The sequence below is a fragment of the Nannospalax galili genome, unplaced genomic scaffold (genome assembly GCF_000622305.1).
Source record: "Nannospalax galili isolate Female #2095 unplaced genomic scaffold, S.galili_v1.0 scaffold363, whole genome shotgun sequence".
NCBI classification, from domain to species: domain Eukaryota; kingdom Metazoa; phylum Chordata; class Mammalia; order Rodentia; family Spalacidae; genus Nannospalax; species Nannospalax galili.
In genome coordinates, this window is record NW_008351176.1 from 967,674 (window position 1) to 989,184 (window position 21,511).

At 39.9% G+C, this 21,511-nt stretch overlaps 1 protein-coding gene and 1 pseudogene across 8 annotated transcripts in view; one reads left to right on the forward strand and one right to left on the reverse strand.

Moving 5' to 3' along the window:
* Ap2b1 (adaptor related protein complex 2 subunit beta 1) overlaps positions 1-21,511 on the reverse strand; it is a 126,331-nt gene that overhangs the window by 90,655 nt on the left and 14,165 nt on the right. For all 8 annotated transcript variants that reach the window (XM_029553583.1, XM_008848130.3, XM_008848134.3 and 5 more), the window contains exons 3-5: positions 13,675-13,780; positions 8,725-8,860; positions 5,866-6,111 (exon numbers count right to left, since the gene is read on the reverse strand). In XM_029553583.1, coding sequence (XP_029409443.1) covers positions 5,866-6,111; positions 8,725-8,860; positions 13,675-13,780 — 488 coding nt within the window. The remainder of the gene's footprint in view (positions 1-5,865; positions 6,112-8,724; positions 8,861-13,674; positions 13,781-21,511) is intronic.
* LOC108491553 lies at positions 17,235-17,901 on the forward strand (annotated as a pseudogene).

Consider the following 21,511-nt stretch of genomic DNA (forward strand, 5'->3'; position numbering starts at 1 on the left):
ATAAATTATTCCTTCCTCTTCAAAACAATTCAGTATACTAGGAATTTTACAGATAAAACTAAATCTTATACAATATTCTCAGTGTGCTGGCATTTTGACTGCAGCCCATCACATAAAGTGAATTTTCTGCTTCGATATTATACCAGTGCTCAAGAAGTTTCAGAGAATTTAGAATCTTCAGATTAGGTATGTACACTCTGCAAAGTTTTACAATCTAAGCGATATCAACAGTTAAGTCAGATTATTATTATTACTATTTGAGACAATGTCTCCCTATAGCCCCAGATGGCCCAGAACTATGTAGATCAAGTGCTGGGATTAAAGGTGTGTGCCACCATACCCAGAGAATTTATTGTATGTATGTATATATATATATATGTGTTCCTGTATGAGAACATGTATGGGCCATGGCACATACAGAGGACACTGGGTGTTAGTCCTCACCTTCCACCTTGTTTGAAGCAGGGTCTCATGTTTGTTGCTGTGTTAAGTATTTCAGGTTAGCTGGCCTGTAGGCTTCTGGGAAAATCTTCTGGCTCTATCTCCCACCTCCATGTAGGAACACTAGGATTACAGGTACCCACTAGCTTTTAGATGGGTTCTGTGGATCTGAATTCAGGTCATAAGGATTGCACAGCAACTGCTTTTACCCTCTGAGCCATCTCCTTGACTCAAGCTAGGTAATTTGTTTTCTGGAGGCTGTTTAAAGTATCCCCGGACTCTTGCTCACTAGATGCCAACAGTGTTCCTCCCAGGAATTGTGGCATCAGTGTTTCCAGATAGGACTAACTATCCCATTGAGGCGAAACTAATCCTAATTGAGAACCAACATCATTATCTCATGCTGTATGAATATGCTGGCTAACAAACAGTAAAAATATTTCCTTTTGAGAAGAAAAATATTTTTGCTAACTTTCCAGAAAAAGTTCAAGTTAAAAGAAGATGGCAGTTTAATTGGAACCTCTGCTAAAGGTTACATTGGACTCAAATTGAGGCTATTCTGAGTGTGCTTGCTTATACAAAAGAGCCTCAATAAATGAGAACATTTTTTACTAATTAGTTTATACTTTATCTGAGGCCAGAGCAATGGAAAAATAGAATCTGCATGGGCAGCTCTGAGAGTAATAGAAGGCCTGGACAACAGAGATCAAAGGGGCTCACAGTAAGCCAGACAGGTGAGAACTGAGCTCAAAACCAAAAAGCAAGTACAAACAGTGGGACTGTCAAGGGAGTCCCTCACATGGCCGATTCTAATATAAATATATCAACTACAACTGGAATATTCAAAACGCCTCCGACAGCAAAAAGAAAAACTATACTAAGGAAAGAAAATTCTAATTTATGACCAAAAATCTGGAGAATACTATCATTCAAAAATGCATTGTTTTCTTAAAAACATACTTGTCTAACAACATTTCTAAAATCTGGTACTTGAGAAGAAATTATGGAAGCTGTTTCATTATAAATCCATGGTCTTTCCTCATTCTGAATACAAGTTTACTTTCAAAATAATGGGCTAGGCTGGGCGTGGTGGTGTGTACCCTTAATCCTAGCACCCAGGAGGCAGAGCAGGCAGATCTCTGTGAGTTTGAGATCAGCATGGTCTACATAGTGAGTTCCAGGCCAGCCAGGGCTACATAATGAGACCCTGTCTCAAAAAAGTGGGAGAGGGAGTAAAATCCACATTTGAAAGTACCCTAACTCTAATTTCCTCAAAAGATTTTACTCTATCAATATGCATGGCTATCTGGCCAGGCATGGGGGCACACACCTTTAATCCCAACACTCGGGAGGCAGACAGTGGATCTCTGTGAGTTCAAGGCCAGCCTGGTCTACAAAGCGAGTTCCAGGTCAGCCAGGGCTACAGGGAGACCTTGTCTCCAAAAGACCAAAAAAAAAGTTTAAAAAAATGCATGGATATTAACAGAATCAGCATCTTTTAAATTAATGAAGCTAATGTTAATCTTTCCTAAGTCTACTTCATAATTGCAATAAGTCAATCATCTTATGGCCATCATCCTACGAACCATATACCATATAGCCATCATCCTGTTTGTACCATATACCAGGTATAAACAAAAACAAAACAAAATACCCAAAACCAACCAGCCAACCAACCAAACAAAAACAATTGCAGGAAAATGAGATATATGGAAGTCCCATAAACAAAAGATAAAAATCCTAAGTTCTAATACATATAGCAAGGCACATGATGGTAGGAATCAAAGTCAACACATCTCAGGGGCTGGAGAGATGGCTCAGCAGTTAAGAGCACTAGTTGCTCTTAGAGAGGATCTGGGTTCGATTCCCAATACTCACATGGCAGATAACAACCATCCATAACTCTAGTTCCAGGGGATCCAACATGGGTGTATCTACCTATGTGCAGCTAATCCACTCATACACATAAAATTTTTAAAAAATTAAATATTTTAAAAAGTCAACACATCTGTGTTGTCTGCTCAAATATCTGAAATAATTTCTGTAGGCGTTCTGGTGCTTTCCTATCTAGAAAGCCCTTCTGAGGGGAACTACAAGAACATTAAGCTAGCCCCTGAAGTGTTCATTTCCTTTAGGACAATCTAGTATTTGTTGGCACAGTGCTCCCACCGTGTGGAGCAGTCTCTGAAAAAGGTGGAACAAAATCACTCCTCAAGAGCAAGGACAAAGACCCATCTCCATCATCAGAACAAGACATAATTCCATAATAAAACAGCATCCAGATAATTAAAGACTGCATGTGTTTAAAATTACAGTCATTTTGAAAAATGAGAATGAAACAGATCTAAGTATGTGGGGTATACATACATTTAAATTCTACTGTATACATCTATCCATGAAGGCAATGATCAGTTAGGGTTTGGGAGACTCAGGAGGAGGTTAGGATCCTGGCTTCATTGCTACTAATCACATGACTCAGAGTTTAGAGTATACATTTCTTTTTTTTTTTAATTTTTAAATTTTATTCTTTTTATTTTATGTGTATGCGTGTATTGCCTGCATGTAGGTAAGTGTACCCATGTTATGTAATGACCAAGGAGGTCAGAAGAGGCTGTCGGATCCCCTGGGACTTGAGTTACGAACAATTGTTAACTGTCAGGTGCTGGGATTCGAACCCGGGTCTTCTGCAAGAATAACCAGTGTTCTTAACCACTGAGCCATCTCTCCAGCCCAGAGTATATATTTCTTGATCTGTAACATCGACAACTACTCCATGGACAGACATGAACACTAAGTAAAATACTGTATCATTGTGCCAAGCACAGAGGCATTCCAAACTAAATTTCTCAGAACCATACTAAACCTTAGGAACTTCCACGGTGTTTGAGCTAGTGAGCTTGCAATGCCAGCACTAGATCTTGATGTGTCTATGTTCAGGTACTCAGTCTACTTGCTATCTGCAACATTTGACTCCACCAATGAAAGGAAAGCCAGTGTTCCAATTTTAACACTTTAAGGTTATTTTATAACTTTTTTTTGAAACTGTGATACTAGAAGTTCTTCACAAAAACTAAAATAAAGAGGTCAAAAAATGATTAGAATATGAGTATGTGTAACAAGGTCAGAACAAGAAAGGCAGCAAAGCACTCCTGGCACAGAAGCTCAGAATACCCTGTCTCAGACTTCCACAGGTACAGAGCCAGTGTATGAGGGCCTCTTTCAACTTTGTACTGGCACAATACACTGGACAGTATCAAAGAAAAGTCCTGTTGTTACAACTTGGTGAGGTGAGGGTGGAAGGGTAATTCAGTGGGAGAATGATCACCCAGGACATGAGAGGAACTGTGTTTGAATCCAGCACTGGAAACATAAACAAAAGACCAATTTTAAAAACATATAAGATATTCCTGAAAGTTTCTTTAAAAAAAAAGAAAAAAAAAACTACCAAGTAACCTTAAATTTTCTTTGTAAATCTCCTCAAACATACTTATGGAAATCTTTCCAAATCACCTCTCAATTTGTTGTAAAAACACATTTAAGAACTGTCAAGAACAGGGGCTAGAAAGATGGCTCTTAACTGCTGTCAAGAGTACTAGTTGCTCTTCCAGAGGACCCAGGTTCCAGGTTCAGTTCCCAGCACCCACATCGTGGCTAACAACTGTCTGTAACTCCAGTTCCAAGGGATTCAACACTCTCTTCTCAACTCCCTGGGCTTTGCATAACACAAGTACACTTACACACATGCATGCAAAACATTCATATACATAAAATAAAATTTTTGAAAGTTGTCAAGAACAGCCAGGAATGATGGCAATCCCAGTACTCACGAGGTTCAGATAACAGGACTCAAAGTTCAAGGCTGACAAAGGCTACATAGGGAGTTCTAATGCAAACATCAGTTTATTATACTATGATATATTAAATTCGAATATAAACCTAGTCAGGTGCTACCTGTTTAAACTACATCCAGGCAGGGAATGAAGGAAAACAAGTAAAATAAGATTAGAATGATTGATAGTTACTGAATATGGTGATGAGTGTGTTTAGTATACTCATGTAGTCTGATTTTGAATATATTTGAAGATTACTATATTAAAAACATAAATAAATGAATAAATAAATAAATGATATGCACGTGTCACTTGAGTATTATGGACTGGATAAAAGCCAGCCCTCTCCTCAACAAAGGAAACAGAATAAATCAGGAAACTAGGCCTGCATTCTCTGAACTGACCTGATAAGGATCTCTAAGTGCTACTTTGATCTGAACCCCTCCCCCACAAAGAAAAAAAGCCTTATTTCTATGCCTTTAATCCTTACACCCCAGAATTTAATAGATTCTATAAGGAAGAACATTACTATACTGATGTCTTTTTCCCTCCAAACTGAAAATGCTTGCAGGAGTTAAAATTCATTTGTACCTCATTTCATTCTCAGTACCTCTGAATATTTAATAGGTTTCCAAAGGGTACATGATATTCCACTTATCTGGTTGGTGCCTGAAACTCAAATACTTCATTACCTCCTCAGTTCTCAGATCCAGAATTTCAAAGGTAGTTGCTCACAATGATAGAGCAAACCACAAACAGTGATAAAAACAAACTGGTACCAGCTAAATGTTCTACAACACAGTATTGCCAGGGCCAAAGAGATGGCTCAGTTTGATCTCCAGAACCCACATTATGGGAAGAGAGAACTGACTCATGCAAATTGTCCTCTGACTTCCACATGCTTGCCATGCTATACATGGACCTGAACGAACGAACACACACACACACACACACACACACACACACACACACACACACACAGTGGAGGGGAGCACACCTTAAAGGAAGTGGGCAATAATCCTCCATCTTCTTAGTACAAATACATTGTAACTAATCACTCAATTTGAACATATTACTTAGAACTTGAGGCCCTTCCACTACATAAACAAAATTTAAGATTTGAAAAGGAAATAAATTCCAACTTTGGGTTGGGGATGTATCTCTGTGGGATGGTACTTGCCTAGCATGCACAAGGCTCTGGGTGTGAGCCCCAGCACTACCAAAAACAAACAAACACAAAATCCAACTTTAAGGTGTTATGTTCTGGCTGCTAAAAACTTAGACCATAATCAAGTTTTCTAAAAAAGAAAAAAAAAAAATCCTATCTTAGAATTCTAGTATCTAAAATTTAGAGTACGTTACAATATTTAGGCAATAAAAATCACTTTGACTGAGTTTAATTTCCATACCACAAGAAACTACACATGACTACCAAACCACATAGGGTATGAAATGCACAATCTGTAGATTACACAGAACTCATGTTTACCACAACTATCTTGTGGTCCATGTCCCGAAGACATCTGTGTTAAACATGCCTTAGAAAGGGCTGATTTTAAATACTGCTCTCTTTATAAAAGCAGAAGTTTATTACCATTGGATTTGAATCTGCTATGAGATCCCGTAGTGAATCCAGAAATCCCTGATCTTCCACCATCTGGGCATTGATATCATGGAGTTTTGCCACACAGACTGCTGCTGTTTTCCGAACGTAGGGGTCTTCATCCTTCAAGCACTTGCGGAGGGGTTCACAGAGATATTCTGTAATCTTGTCCACTCGAATGCACCCCATGGTTCTAACTGCCAAAGCTCGAATCAAAGGATTGGGATCTTCACAATCCTACAAAAAATAATTATCAACTATAGACATATAAGGTGATTACAAGTAAACATCGCATTCAACATAAAACAAGTTTTCCTTATATTCTCCATCAGAATCCAATCTCTCATGCTATTTCTTTCCTAAGTACAGGTCTTAGATGTCTATTCAAGAGCTTAGAAGGAAATCATTTAAGTGCTTTATATACATAGAGAGGAAAGGCCCACTAGGAACCAATTCTGGGCTAGGCAGAAGCCTAGTGAGTTGGTATGTCCAATCCCCAAACTAGTAGTGGACTTGCCCTATGATTAGAAAAGACCTTTGTTTTTATATTCTTCCTCAGGAAGAAAAAAATGAAGAATTGGAAAGACTCTGCTCCACTTCCAGACTCAGTCTATTTGTGCCAGGTTGAGAGAAAAGAGGACAAGATTTCTAGGAACCTACAGCCAACAAAACAAAGATGAACACAGGAGGTGATTAGGCCCAATGGAAATACCTGCAGTCAAGCAGCAAAATGGGCTTTCTGAGTTCCTAACCCACAAATATTAGCAAATCCCTCCAAATACTACAGATAGAACACTGAGAAGGAATATTTTCCTAAACTGTCTACATTAAAAAATTTATTTTTAACAAAAAAAATCCAGGCATGGTGGTATATACCTTTAATCCAAATATTCAAGAGGCAGAGTCAGGTAGAGCTCTGTGCGTTTGAGACCAGCATGGTCTGCATAAAGTTCCAGGTCAGATGGGGTACAAAGTGAGACCCTGTCTCAAAAATTAATAAATAAATGTAAACTAAAATCTTTTTATGATTCTTTCCTAAGAATCACTAGGCAAAAAAAATTATGTTCCATATATAAAAGCACAAGTGAAAACAAAAAGCTGCCAGGTATCATGGCACACGCCTTTAATCCTAGCACCTACCTGGGAGGCAGAGGGGGGCGATCTCTGTGAGTTCGAGGCCAGCCTGGTCCTGGTCTATATAGCGAGTTCCAGGTCAGCTGGGGCTACAGGGAGAATCTGTCTCAAAAAGACCAAAAAAAAAAAAAAAAAAAACCCTACAAGAAGGAAGTCAGTGTACAAATAGAAGTTAATTTTGGAAATGTCTGTTTTTTTCAAATGCTGAAAGGAGAGAGGGAGAGGGAAAAGGAGAGATTGAGATTATTAATGAGAATAACCTCACTTTATGCTCAGCACATCTAAATATAGGAAAAACTTGACTACTTAAGTATGTTAAGGAAACTTTTTGTTGGTACTTAATTTATTTAATAAGTTTTCTGAGACAGGGTCTCATTTTGTTCAGGATGGCTTCAAACTCACCAGGCCCAACTTTGCCAGCTTTTTTTTTTTTTTTTTTTTTTTTTTTTTTTTTTAAACAGGGTCTCCCTGTAGCCCCAGCTGTCCTGGAACTCACTATGTAGACCAGGCTGGCCTCGAACTCACAAAGATTCACCTGCCTCTAACTCCCAAGTGCTGGGATTAAAGGCCTGTGCCACCATGCCTGGCCCAACTTTGCCAGTTTTAAAGATGAGACAATAGTGTTGTGGCTATGTTTTGAAAACAGATTTTAGGCAGTTATGGTTGTGCATGCCTATAATCCCAGCTCTTGGGTTGTAGAAGCGAAGAATGAGAAATTTAAATTCACTTTCAGCTATCAAGAGACTTTGAGGCCAGGCTACATGAGCTCCTGTCTCAAAAAAATCTTGTTTTGAGCCCAATGTGGTAGAAAACATCTATCTCAGCACTCAGAAGATTGAGACAGATTGTGAATTTAATGTCAGTCTGGGCTACATAGTGAGACCTCTACTTCAGAGGGAAGAGGGAGGGAGAGATCGAGATCTTATTCTGACAAGCATAAGCATGAAAATGGTATTTGGAGAGGGGGCAGGAGTCAGAAAAGTAAGTACAGGGAATATAAATTAAGAATAGTGGCCATATGTCAGTAACTGAGTAATTACTAAAATCACAAGATGAACATTTATCTTATTTATTTAGGTCTTTTTGAGACAGGGTCTCCCTGTAGGCCCAGCTGTCCTGGAACTCGCTATGTAGACCAGGCTGGCCTTGAACTCAGAGATCTTCCTGCCTCTGCCTCCCAAGTGCTGAGATTAAAGGTGTGCTCCACCATGCCCAACCAAGATGAGTATTATACTATTCCCTCTATTTGAGTAGTTTTAAATTTCCATACTAAAAAATATTTTATTAAATATTGTAAGGCCTGCTAAATCAAAGAAAAGTAATGCCTCCTGCAGTTTCCACAAGGTTCCGAGTCATATTCCTAATTTTTACAAAGATAAAGTAAATCCTCAGGTAACTAATACAATGATATTTCCAAACTTTGTCAGCCTTGGAAGGTAAAACACTGAGGTTTCTTTTACTCATCTAGCAAGGATGCATGTACCAAGCCCCACCTACAGAAGGCTCACTATATGGTTTCAATTTCCCTGGATGGCATATGCTGGCATATAGAATGCTTAAAACATGAACACTGCTACTCACTGCCAGGACTTTGCTATAGGACTTCCCTTGAACAGAGAGGTTGCTTATCTGCAATGTAGACAGTAACACTACCAAATGTCACTTCTGAAAAGGTTGTACGAGGCAGAGAAGACTGCTTGGACCTTGGGACGTTACCTTCACAAAGCTGTTGACAGCCATGATGGCCATGTCTGGCTGACTCTTGGCATAATTCATCAAGTAGAGGTATACAAGCTTCTTTAGTTCCAGGTTGTCAGTCTGCATACAGTTCACTACATCTGGAAAGAGAGAGCTGAGGAGAGGAGAGGAGACAAAGAGTAAAGCAGTGTGGGTGCTAAGCTGTTGGATGAATAATGAGGTGACAACCTCACATTACAGATGATTGACACAAGGACAATACATCCGTGAGAATTCATTTTCATGCAAATGAATAACAAAGAATTTTAAAGTATTATTGGCTATAAGGTCTCTAAATTGTTTTGTTTTTGTAGTTCACTGGGTTGAACTGCTGCATACACAGCAGACCACTGAGCTACCCCGCCCCTCCAGCTTTCTCAATAGTTTTTGTGGAGGGGGAAAAGAACCGATTACAAGCCGGGCATGGTAGCACACGCCTTTAATTCCAGCACTCAGGAGGTAGAGGTAGGTGGATCTCTGAGTTCAAGGCTAGCCTGGTCTACATAGTTCCAGACAGCTGGGGCTAGAGACCCTGTCTCAAAAAAACAAAAAAAAACAAACAAAAAAAAGTATTACAAATTTTTTTTACTATTATTATTATTTTCTGTGTATGCATCTATTGCCTGCATGTAGGTAAGTGCACCTGTGGTCATGCAATACCCATGGAGGACAGAAGAGACTGTCGGATCTCCTGGAACTGAAGTTACAGACAGTTGTTAGCTGCCGCGTGGGTGCTATGATTTGAACCGGGTCTTCTGCAAGAACAGTGTTCTTAACCTCTGAGCTATCTCTCCAGCCCTGAAAATTTTTAACCAAACTAGAGAGCAACAGAGTGTGTCCAACATGTGCATTACCCACAAATGTTGACACAGGCTCAATCTTGTTTCATATACATCTCCAACCCTCATTCCCATCTCTATCTAGTTGTTCTAGATTTTCTGTTCAACAATGAAAGTGAAGCCTAGAGCCTCACAAACTCTAGTCAAGTGCTCTGCCACTGTGCTATATTCCAAACCCTTGAATTATATAAATCATAGAAAGCATGTGAGCTACATCCTTAACCCTTGGTTTTCTGACATAGGGTTGGTTTAATATAGCCTAGGCTGATTGTATAGGCCAGGCTGGCCTTGAATTCACTATTCTGTTTCTGCTTCCCAAGTGTCAGGATTACAGGAGTGTACCAACACACCCAGCTTACACTGTATCATTTCTTTTATAATAATTTAGTGGACTTAAGAAAAATCATAACCTTTATCAAACACAAATTAAAAATAGACAAGGATTTGTCAGAAGAGTGTAGGATCCCCTGGAGCTGGAGTTACAGGCAGTTGTGAGCTGCCCAGTGTGAGCACTGGAAACCAAACTTGGGTCCTGTGCAAGAGCAGTACAAGCTCTTTAAAAAATTATTTATATTATATATGTGTGTATATATACACATATCTTTGTATGAATATTTTGCCTGCATGTACGTAAGCATATCATGTGTATGCAATACCCGAAGCAGCCAGAAGAGGGCACTGGATTCCCTCAGAACTGGAGGTACAGATGGGTGTCAGCTACCATGTAGGTGCTGGGAATCTAACCTAGGGCCTCTGCAAGAGAAGCATGTGCTCCTAACTGCTGAGCCATCTCTCCAGTCCCACAGTACATACTCTTAATCACTAAGCCATCTTTCCATCCCTTATAGTTCTACCTTTTTAATACTCATTTACATTCATTCTTGACCAGTAGGAATTTAGGTGGCTCCCAAGTCCTTGAAAGTGATCCTGCATTTTCTATCGTTTCCATGCTTTCTCAAATTACTTAATGCTTCACCCATGGTCAATTGTTACATTCCTAATCAAAAACTGGAATCGGCCTTTTCTCCAAGATGTCCTAATTCCCTTTGGTAGAATTTATTTACTTTTGTTGGTTTGTTTTTGAGACAGTGTTTCCCTGTAGCCCCAGCTCTCCTGGAACTTGCTACGTAGACTAGGCTGGCCTCAATCTCACAGAGATCTACCTGCCTCTGTCTCCCAAGTGCTGGGATAAAAGGCTTGTACCACCACACCTGGCAGATTTATTTACTTATATAAATGCAGCTGTACCCTTCTCAACTCTTGACCATCATTTCATACCTTACCATTTTCCTCTAAGAAATTTGTGTCTGTGTTCACAAAGCAGCATCACGGCCTAAAAGAACTGAACTTTTATACATTTGGATTTTAAAGGTAAGTACAAACTGTATTTTAAAAATATAGTTACTTGCCAGGTGTGATGCTGCACACCTTTAATTTCAGCACTAGGGAGGCAGAAGCAGGCAGATCTCTCTGCGTTCCAAACCAGTCTGGTCTACATGGTAAGTTCAAGGCTAGTCTGGGTTATACAGTGAGTCCCTGTCTCAAAAACAAAAAGAAAAACAGGAACAAACAAACAGGTTAAGGAGCTGGAGAGATGGCTCAGCAGTTAAGAGCACTTGATGCTCTTGTAGAGAACATGTGTGTAGAGAACATGTGTTTAGTTCCTAGTATCTATTGGACAGCTCACAACTTCCTCTAACTCCAGTTCTAGGGCCAACTTCCTGTAACTCCAGCTCTAGGGGATCGAACAACCCTCTTCTGGCTTACACTCGTACCAGGCACACACATGGTACACATACATACATACATATATTATATATATATATATGCAGGCAAAACACTCATACACATAAAAATTTAAAAATTAAAAACATTAAAAAATAAAAATAAAATCAGCTTGGGCAATGGAATGATGATTGTCTCAGTATATTTCACATGATGTAAGTCTTGTACATACACAAATGCAGAATACAGAAACATAAATTTTAAAAAATATTTTATTATTTTTATTTTATGTTTATGAGTGTATGGTCTGCATGTATATATGGTCTTTTTTGAGAAAGGATCTCCCTGTGGCCCCAGCTGGCCTGGAACTCACTATGTAGACCAGGCCAGCCTTAAACTCACAGAGATCCACATGCCTCAGCCTCCCAAGTGCTGGGACTAAAGATATGTGCCACACATCCGGCCACAAATGATAATTTCTAAAGAGCCACAATGCAGATTCAAAAACCGTATCAATAAGCTACTTAGTAACATTAAAATCCATTCATTTATCATGCATTTTGAATACATCTTTATCCATGTATAATTTTATGGTACATGCAGAGGCTGTCTAGGAAGCATTTACTGAGTTATGCAAATCCCCCCAATGCTGAAACATTTTACTGCATAACAACAAATACCATGTCCATTAATTTCACTACTAACCTCACTTTAGAAAAGTATATATCAAGAAACTGTCAGACTCCATTATGGGTGATCCAAAGTCTTCCAAACTTAATTTTCACTATAAAGCTTGAAATTTATTATCAAAAATTTACCCTTGAAATTACAGGTTCACTTTGTTCATTTCTGATCACTTGCCTCCCAAATATCAAAATCTGATTAAATGTAGTTCGTCTGTCAATCATTCTTTTACTTAACAATGGTACTTGTAATTCAAAATATCACATAGGGCTTTCTCTTAACTATCATTCTTTGGAATAACATAGTACAAGAGTTTTATGCACAATTCTCATTTTATCACCAAGTATTAAAAATACCTTTACTAACATATATACACACAAAATAAAATTTTAAAAATTAAAAAATAATAAAGATAAAAGGGCTGGCAAAATGGCTGAGCAAGTAGATTGCTTGCACATGGGCCTGACAACCTGATTCAATCCCTAGATCCCATGAAGTGGCAGAGAATTGACTCCTGAGAGCTGTCCTGACTTCCACTGGCATGATGTAGCTGGTGTAAGTGCACACAAATACAAGCACACACACACTCACACACTACAATACCTGTATTCAAGGCTCATGCTTCAATAAAATAAAATTTTATTGCACCATGAAAGACAGTCCGAATGCAACATCTCTTTTCCTTGGTGGTGAAAGACAGAATGACTCCCCTGGTCAGCACCACCACCTGGACTTATGCGAAGGCACTAGTAGCTTCACTCACCACTGCTTCACATCATCAGTGCAAACCTCAAAATGGTAAAAGGGCAAGTAACAACTAAGAACTATTATAAAAATAGCTTTGGGGCTAGAAACATGGCTCAACATTTAAGAGCACTAGCTGCTCTTACAGAGGACCCGGGTTCCATTCCCAGCACCCACCTGGGGGCTAACAGCCATCCGTAACTCCAGTTCCAGGGGATCCAACACCCTCTTCTGACCTCCATGGCAATGCACGACATAGGTGCACTTACATGCAGGCAATACACTCGTACACATAAAATAAATTTTTTTAAAAAAAGCTTTGGCTTCATGGACTCCTGAAAGAATATTAGGAATCTGCAGGGGCCTGGAGACAAGCCTTATTAATTTTAAACAGTCTCACCAAATTACAGATGCAAACAAAAAAGACTAAAAGATTATTGTATTGGTTTTCACCTTGAACTCAACAACTGAATGTGCAGTAGTAAATCTGAGGGCACTGGCTTGAGTCAATTAAAGAATATGTGCTCTTCAACTTCTCAATATTTTTACCATCTTCTAAAACTCCCTAACAGATTTGTAACTGTGCCAGGACTCAGAAAGTTTTATACTAAATCTGTGTAAAACAAAAATCAAAAAAACAAAACACTGAAGGTAGAGAGCTGACGTAAAAGCAATTACACTGCCTTAGGATGTTTTCTGAGGACAACCCCATTTTCACAGGTTCTTTGTGCTTGCTTTTATTGAGACAGAGTTGCTGTGTTGCCTAAGTTGGCCCCCAACTCTCAGGCTCAGGAGATCCTCCTGCCTCAGTCCCTCGAGTATCTGGGACTAAAGGTGTGCATCATAACACCTGAGTGTCTATGACTTTTATAGGAAATCAATTAAGGGCCATAAAATGAGGTCTGGATCTCTAAACAGCAAGAGCGACTACTATTACCTAACATCCTTCCCCACGGTCATAGCGGCAATCACTTTCTTCACAGCCTCCTTCCTCTTTTCTTTCTTTTCATTGTTGAGTTCTGCTTTTAATTCAAAGATTTCTCCTAAAAGAGATGAGAACAAAAGGGTAAGGTCTCAGGACAGGGGGAATATTGCAATATGAAGTAATACCAGGACAGTAAGGCAGTCACTGAAATAAGATTACTGAAAAATTGTAGGGGATGAAAAATTAACGCCCTAGAATATTCAATGACAAAGACTCCATCAAGAAATTTTCAAAGCCTTTTAAATTACAGACTTAGAATGCAATGCAGACCTTTAGGAACCACAAGAAAAAAGCAAATCTCACTACGACAGGGTAAGAATGATTATCTGAGAGATGATCTCCCATCAAAATTAAGGTCCTGACAAGAAAACAAATGCAAGGTAGGGAGCTGGCTTAGAAACCAGGATTTACAAACCAGAAGAGATATCACACATCATGTCATTTATGCACTCCAACTTTATAAAGAAATAAGGCTCAAAGGTCACATAATAGCTAGTTACAGCATTGGACTTTGCATTCTCTCTTGACTTGAATCCTGAGTTCCTCAATCTTGGTTATATACTCATCCTATCTGGAAAATGTTTTGATTTTGTTTTCTCTTCAAAAACTAATTTGTTATCATTGTGATAACTAATGTGTTATCATGTGTACATGTGTGTGTATGTGTGTGAGAGAGAGTAGGGCGTGCCTGTGGCAGTCAAAAGACAACTTTGAAGGGGCTGGAGAGATGGCTCAGTGACTAAGAGTACTTGTAGAGGACCTGAGTTCAGATCCCAGCACACACATGGTAGCACACAACCACCTGTTACTCCAGTTCTGGTCAATCTGATGCCCTTTTCTGGCCTCTGCAGGCACCAGGGATGCACATGGTACACATACATACATGCAGATAAAACACTCATACACAAAAACAAAAATAATATTTAAAATTTACTGTTTTCGGTATATTTTAAAAAGAAAGAGATCTTTTTTAAAGGCTAAAACCTCATTCAATTTTATCTCTTATAGGGTTTATACTGAGTACAATAATGTACAACTGTATTAATTCAACACTGTGAACATAAAAATTTACAGCCAATTTTGAAAGGGATGCATCTTTGCTCTGGAAACTGTCACCGACTATGTCAATGCTGTTGTAATGAAATGCTTTTTACTAATTATGTGTTTTTTTTTTAATTCATTGTTTTTAATTTATGTTTATGAGTGTATTGTCTGCATGTATGTAAGTGCACCTGTGCCATCCAATGCCCACAGAGGTCAAAAGAGAGTGTTGGAGTCCCTGGAACTGGAGTTACAGACAGTTGTTATCTGCCATGTGGGTGCTGGGAAACGAACCTAGGTCCTCTGGAAGAGCAGCCAGTGGTCTTAACCACTGAGCCAGTTCTCCAGCCCCATAAAAATAATAAATCTTTAAAAAAAACATTCCATCTTGTTGCGGTAGTCTCTCCTGCTTCTGCTGTCATACTGTATACTCCAGGGAGTTCTCCTGTCCCGATTTCCATATCTAAGTAGGAGTGTCAAGATTATAGATGTACACTACCACATCTAACTTTTCTTTGTGAATTCTGGGGGTAGAACTCAGGCTTGTATAGCAAATGCTTTATCCGCTAAGCCATCTCGCCAGTGAAGAACTGTTTAAAAATACCAAAGCTTAGGTTCTAGTCTGGTCCAAATTAATCAGAGTGTCAAGATCTCTTAGTTTTTTTAAAAGCTGCCCCAAGTGATCCCAATGGACAACCACAGTTAAGAGTCACCACTCTACAAAATTTTAAAGAAGAATCACTACTACAGGGCACTAGTGACGTAATTGTAAAAGGGTAACCAAAGCTTTCTGATAGGATTTAAGGCCTACTCCACAGGAGGGAATTCATGTTTAGTACTGTAAGCCTGACCATATCTGGGGAGGTTACAGGTCCTAGGAGGGAAACTACAACTGTTGTTTTACTTAATGCTCACTTTGTCAGACTGCTTTCTAAATATTTGTTCATACTCATAGTGTTAACCTTGGTCTGAAAAGCTTTTTTGCAGTGGACATTGGTTAATGCAGAGACTCATAACTAGTTAAAGCACTGAGAATAAGTGACTCTGAGTGCTCAGCTCTAATGGGATGAGCTCTAATGGGATGCCTGTATCAATTCCTCCCCCATACCCCCCGCCCAAGGCGCAGGTAACATGGAACATGGCATGAAAAAACATAAGAGCTGGAGGATGGGGAGGAGTCCTCTGAAATGCCATTGCCATGAACTCAGAGCACCTAGGGTCACATGCACAAGACCTGCACAAGATCAAGCCAATCAAAATTCTACCACGGATGGGATAAGGCTTATAAACCTGAGCTGAGGGGCTATTGGTAGCTAATGGCTGCTGGGGAAAGAAGAGTCATGTTTCTTTGGAGATGTGGCTACTGGAAGGCTGCTCATACACTAGGAACCCACACCCACGGACATGAGGACAGCACTAAACAGAGTCAGTGGGTTATTTAGAAAAAGGAGTAAGAAGACATGAAGTTGGGAGAGGGACATGTTGGGAAGAGTAGGAAGGTATACTGTATTGGATGATAAATATGAACAAGATAGATGGTATACATGTATGAAATTCTCAAAGAATAAATAACACATACATAACACATAAATATGGACTGGTGAGATGGCTCAATGGTTAAAGGTGCTTCAGAACCCATACAGTAGGAGAGAACCAACCCCCTGACATAAGTTGTCCTGACCTCCACAATGTGTGCCATGACACATATTCATGCTCTCACACACGTATGGAAAAAAACAAAACAGTAGTGGGAGCTGGCTCCAGCTGCGGTGTTTGCGACGCCATCTGTAGGCCATCTGTAGCCTGGCAGGGCTGTAATCCTCCTCCGTCCCGAGCACATGGAGTGGCAGTGGCGGCGGCGAGGCAGTGCAGGAAGCCCCTGGGCCAGGCATCGTGCGAGGAAACTGGGGTCGGGGGGGAGGTGGCCCACTGAGGTGACTGAGGAAAGAGGCACCTCCTCACTCCCACCTCCACCGGACTTCAATGCCCAGTCCCCAGCTCGCCAGCGTTTTTCGTTGCAATATACGGTGTACATTTATGGTGATTCTGAGCATGAGGGCAGACTTCTGCCAGGCTCAGTACAGCGTTTTTGCTGACAAGTGAGCTTGGGCTTCTATGTGCCATAATTAACATTGCCTTGAAGACTCTGGACACCGAGACAAGACTGGCCTCAGAAGCAGTTGGCTTTTTTTTTTTTTTAATTTTTATTGTAAGCATATTTCTTTTAAGGACTCCAGTAAAATTAAGTATCAAGTAAACGAAAGTAGAAAACAACCTACACTTTTAACTTGTCTCACTAGTGCCTAAATGTTACAGTAAAGGCTACTTAAATTTTGTACGGAGTTGGATTTTCTGGAGGCTGAAGGTATCCATCTGCAGACATTGAGGCCCAGGTTGAATTTGATTCAAGTGGATTCTAAACGCTTCTGCCTATGTTGAAGAGAGAAGCTTTCATAAGGAGCAAACAAGTTGAATAGAGAATAGTGATCAATAATAGGCATTTTAGTGGTCTTTTTAATGTTTTCTGCTGTGAAGCATTTCAAGATTTATTGATTTTTTTTTCCCCTCCATTTTCCCTACCACACTCACACACACGCTCACACTTTTTATTTGCCATAATGAACCGACCAGCCCCTGTGGAGATCTCTTATGAGAACATGCATTTTCTGATAACTCACAACCCCACCAATGCTACTCTCAACAAGTTCACAGAGGAACTTAAGAAGTATGGAGTGACAACTTTGGTTCGAGTTTGTGATGCTACATATGATAAAGCTCCAGCTGAAAAAGAAGGAATCCACATTCTAGATTGGCCATTTAATGATGAAGCACCACCCCCTAATCAGATAGTAGATGATTGGCTAAACCTGTTAAAAAACAAATGTAGTGAAGAGTCAGGTTGCTGTGTTGCAGTGCATTGTGTTGCAGGATTGGGGAGAGAGCCTGTGCTAGTTACACTTGCTTTGACTGAATGTGGAATGAAGTATGAAGATGCAGTTCAGTTTATAACACAAAAAAGAAGGGGAGCATTCAATTCCAAACAGCTGCTTTACTTGGAGAAATACTGACCTAAGATGTGATTATGCTTCAGAGATACCAATGGGCATTGCTGTGTTCAGTAGAAATAAGCAAAGGCTTATTTGATTGTGGCATTTAGAGGGAACTCTTGGTACCTGGAAATGTGAATCTGGAATCTTACTTGTGTCATCTAAGTAGTGATGGATTCCGTATTCCTCAACTCCTAATGATGGGGAAAAACACAAACGATAAAGCCCTCTATAACATGAATAAAATGTTTAAGAAAAGAAAAATGAAAGAAAGAAAAAATAAACAAACTAAAGTCAATACTTTAATATAATGGGCTTTAAGGTCCCAACTTATTCAATTGGTCTAACAAGAATAACTGTGGCCCAATGAGGTCATCCATGTCTATAATCCTAGCATTCAGGAGGCAAAGGCAGGAAAAGATTGTCACAAGTTTAAGGCCAGCCTGGTCTACAAAGGGCCAGGTAGGGTCACATCATAAGATCCTGTCTCAGAAAACAAGAAAAAAAGAGAAGGAAGAAGAAGAAGAGAGGAGGAGGAGAGGGAGGAGGAGGAAAGCTATAAAACGGACACAAATTGGGGTCATTTCTAAAGGCCTCTTTTGGGGGGGGTCTTTTTGAGACAGAGTCTCTCTGTAGCCCCAGCTGCTCTGGAACTCACTATGTAGACCAGGCTGGCCTTGAACTCACAGAAATGTGCCTCTGCCTCCCAAGCGCTCACCTGTCTTTAGGATACTGGGGCCAAAATATAAAAAAGAAGGAAATAGCCCTAATCAGATAGAGAGGGAGAGGGTTCGAAGAAAGGACTATGTTCCCAAGAAAAGGCTGACTACTCCCATCTATTCTTCCTTCCATAAACATGCCTCACCTTTTTGTTTTTATCTGCAACTGGGCCTCACTGTGTAGCCCTGGCTGGCTAAGAATTCATGATGTAGACTAGGCTAGCCTCCAACTCATAGGTCATCCTCTTGTCCCTGCTTCCCCCCCAGTGCTGAGATTACGTGTGTGCCCCTTCACCCAGCCTTTCCATTTATATCCTTAAACTTGTCTACAACAGTGCCTCCTTGTCCTTCACCATCAAGACTGCTCTCAATGTTCATTTTTATCCAGACTTCATCCTCTAATCTGCACACTGTGCAATCTCCCTGAAGTGCTTAAATGGGAAGTATAATACTTAAGACATATAAAAAATCAAGCACTGCAAAAGCTTGTTTTATCAATACCCACCCCAAAAGGCAAGCAGTTTCTTATAAAAAATTGCTATTCCATTTAATTGACAACTGCAAAAATAACACTGGCAGAAAAGTGAGGCCTTTTAAAAAGTCATTCTCCTCTTTACTGAGTCCTATGCTGCCAAATGCAGTTCTGAGGGCTCCCATCATTTACTTCTGGGAACAGTAAAGGGCAAACAGCAGGGTTTCAGAAAGTCTGAATTGTGAGTAGCAGCAGGAGCTGAGAATCAAAACAGGATGTAACTGAAATTATTCCAGGACCAAGCATGAATTTAAAGAATATGTTCCAGTGGCAGTTCTGGTGGGTGTTGCAGGAAGCAAAAGGAACACAGCCTATCAATTTTTTAAACATGGTATTTATCTAGCAGAGATTCAATCTGTATATCTCAAACTTTTATGAATGTCTGAATTTTAAAAAAGGTTACCCACACCCTTTACAAGAGAAAGTTTAACAAACTAGGTGAATTTTGAAAATTCTTTACGTCATTATAGAAATATATTGGTCACATTAGAAGAAAAAATTCATTTCCAAATGATTAAACAGTCTGGGGAAGCAGAAATGAATTAACAAGGGGCTAAAAGATTTGTGATTTTTAAAATTTATTATCTTGTGTGTGCATGATGTGCATGACAGCACATGTGTGGAGATCAGAGGACAACTTCGTGCAGTCAGTTCTCTGCTTTAGCCTTTACGTAGGTCCCAGGGATCAAACTTGGGGCACTAAGCTTACTCAGCAAGTCTGTTTGCCTGCTGAGCCATATTTGATTTTTTTTAGACAGGGTCTTGCTGTAAGTCCAGTCTAGCCTCAAACTCACAATGCTCCTGCCTCAGCCTCCTAAGAGCTAGGATTCCTGGCATGTGCAACCATGAGGAGCAGATTAATGGCTTTTCTGATAAAAGAGTTTTGAGAAGCTAGATGGAGCCACAGATAGGTATTAAGAGAGTCAGAGCATCTTGCACACACTACAACTTTATTAATCTTCCCCCACCCCATTCCTTCCCCTAGTCAAATCTAACAAGCACTGCCAGCAGCTAACAATGATTCTCAATGTTGGTTATATATTAAAATAATCTGTGGGGCTTTAAAAAGTTCCACACTCAGTCTATGAGAAGATGAGGCAGGAGGATAGTGAGTTTCAGGCTAACCTGGGATACACAGTAAGTTCTAGGATATTCTGGGCTACTTAATGGTAAGACTGTTCACAAATAACATAAAACAAATTACAAAAGATCAAAACAAAATAAAATCTCCATACCCTGTCCACTGAAAATCAAGCTACCTAGGTTGGTACCATGGCAACAGTATTGTTTTAAAATTCCCTGGGAAACCCCAACATATAGTCAACTATTTACCCAGAAAATAAAATATAACAGATGTCTGAGCTCTGGAAAATGTTCTGGTACTTCCTGCTTAGACAGGTTACAAAAGTGTACACTAGCTTTCTAACTTATTTCCAAGGCATTGTCACCTGCCAGGCAAGCACTCTAGCTCTGAGCTATAGCCCCAGTCCTTTCTTTTTGGCTCTTTTATTTTGAGACAGGGTCTGGTTAACTGCTCAGGCTGACCTTGAATCTGTTAATCCTCCTGTCTCAGTCTTCTAAACAGTGAGAATTATGGGCATGTGCCACTGGGCTTGGCTTAATTCTTATTTAAAAGGAAAAAAAAAAAGTAGATTGGGGAGATGGCTCAGTGATTAAAGCACTTACTACACAAGCAGGAGGACTAGAAGTCAAATTCTGAGGACCCACATAGAGTGAGCAAGGGTGGCCTGCCAGTAATTCCAGCCTTGGAAGGCAAAAATGGGATCCCTGGAGCAAGATCAACCATATTGGTGAGCTCTGGGTTCAACTGAAAGACCTGTCTCAATGAGTAAAATGAAGAGGGATTCAGGAAGACCACCTAACACCAACCTTGGGCCTCTACATGCATGTACATACATATACATATACATGAACATACACACACACACACACACATGCACGCACACCACACACATATACACATGAAAATAAAAAAAAATCTTAAAATTGTATCCCCACTGTTAATATTCTGCCACATTTGCTTTATCATTCTCTACACACATACATACCGTTTCCTAACACCTTTAAAAGTTGCAGACATCATATCTTCTTAGCCCTGAATACATCAGCTGTGTTTTTTTTGAAATTTTATTATTTTTATTTTATGTGTATCCGTGTATTACTTGCGTGTATGTAAGTGCACCCATGTCATGCAATGCCCACAAAGGTCAGAAGAGACTGTCAGATCCCCTGGGACTGGAGTTACGGACATTGCTAGCTGTCATGTGGGTGCTGGGATTCAAACCTGAAGGAGAAGAATAGTAGGCAACAGACCTTAAGAAGGGAGATATGGATAAAAAATGGGTTAGTCTAGGGGAGGGGGGAGGGAAGGGTATATGAGGAACCTAGGGGATAAGGAGAAAGAAGCAGTTCAACAGAGGTAGGATCAT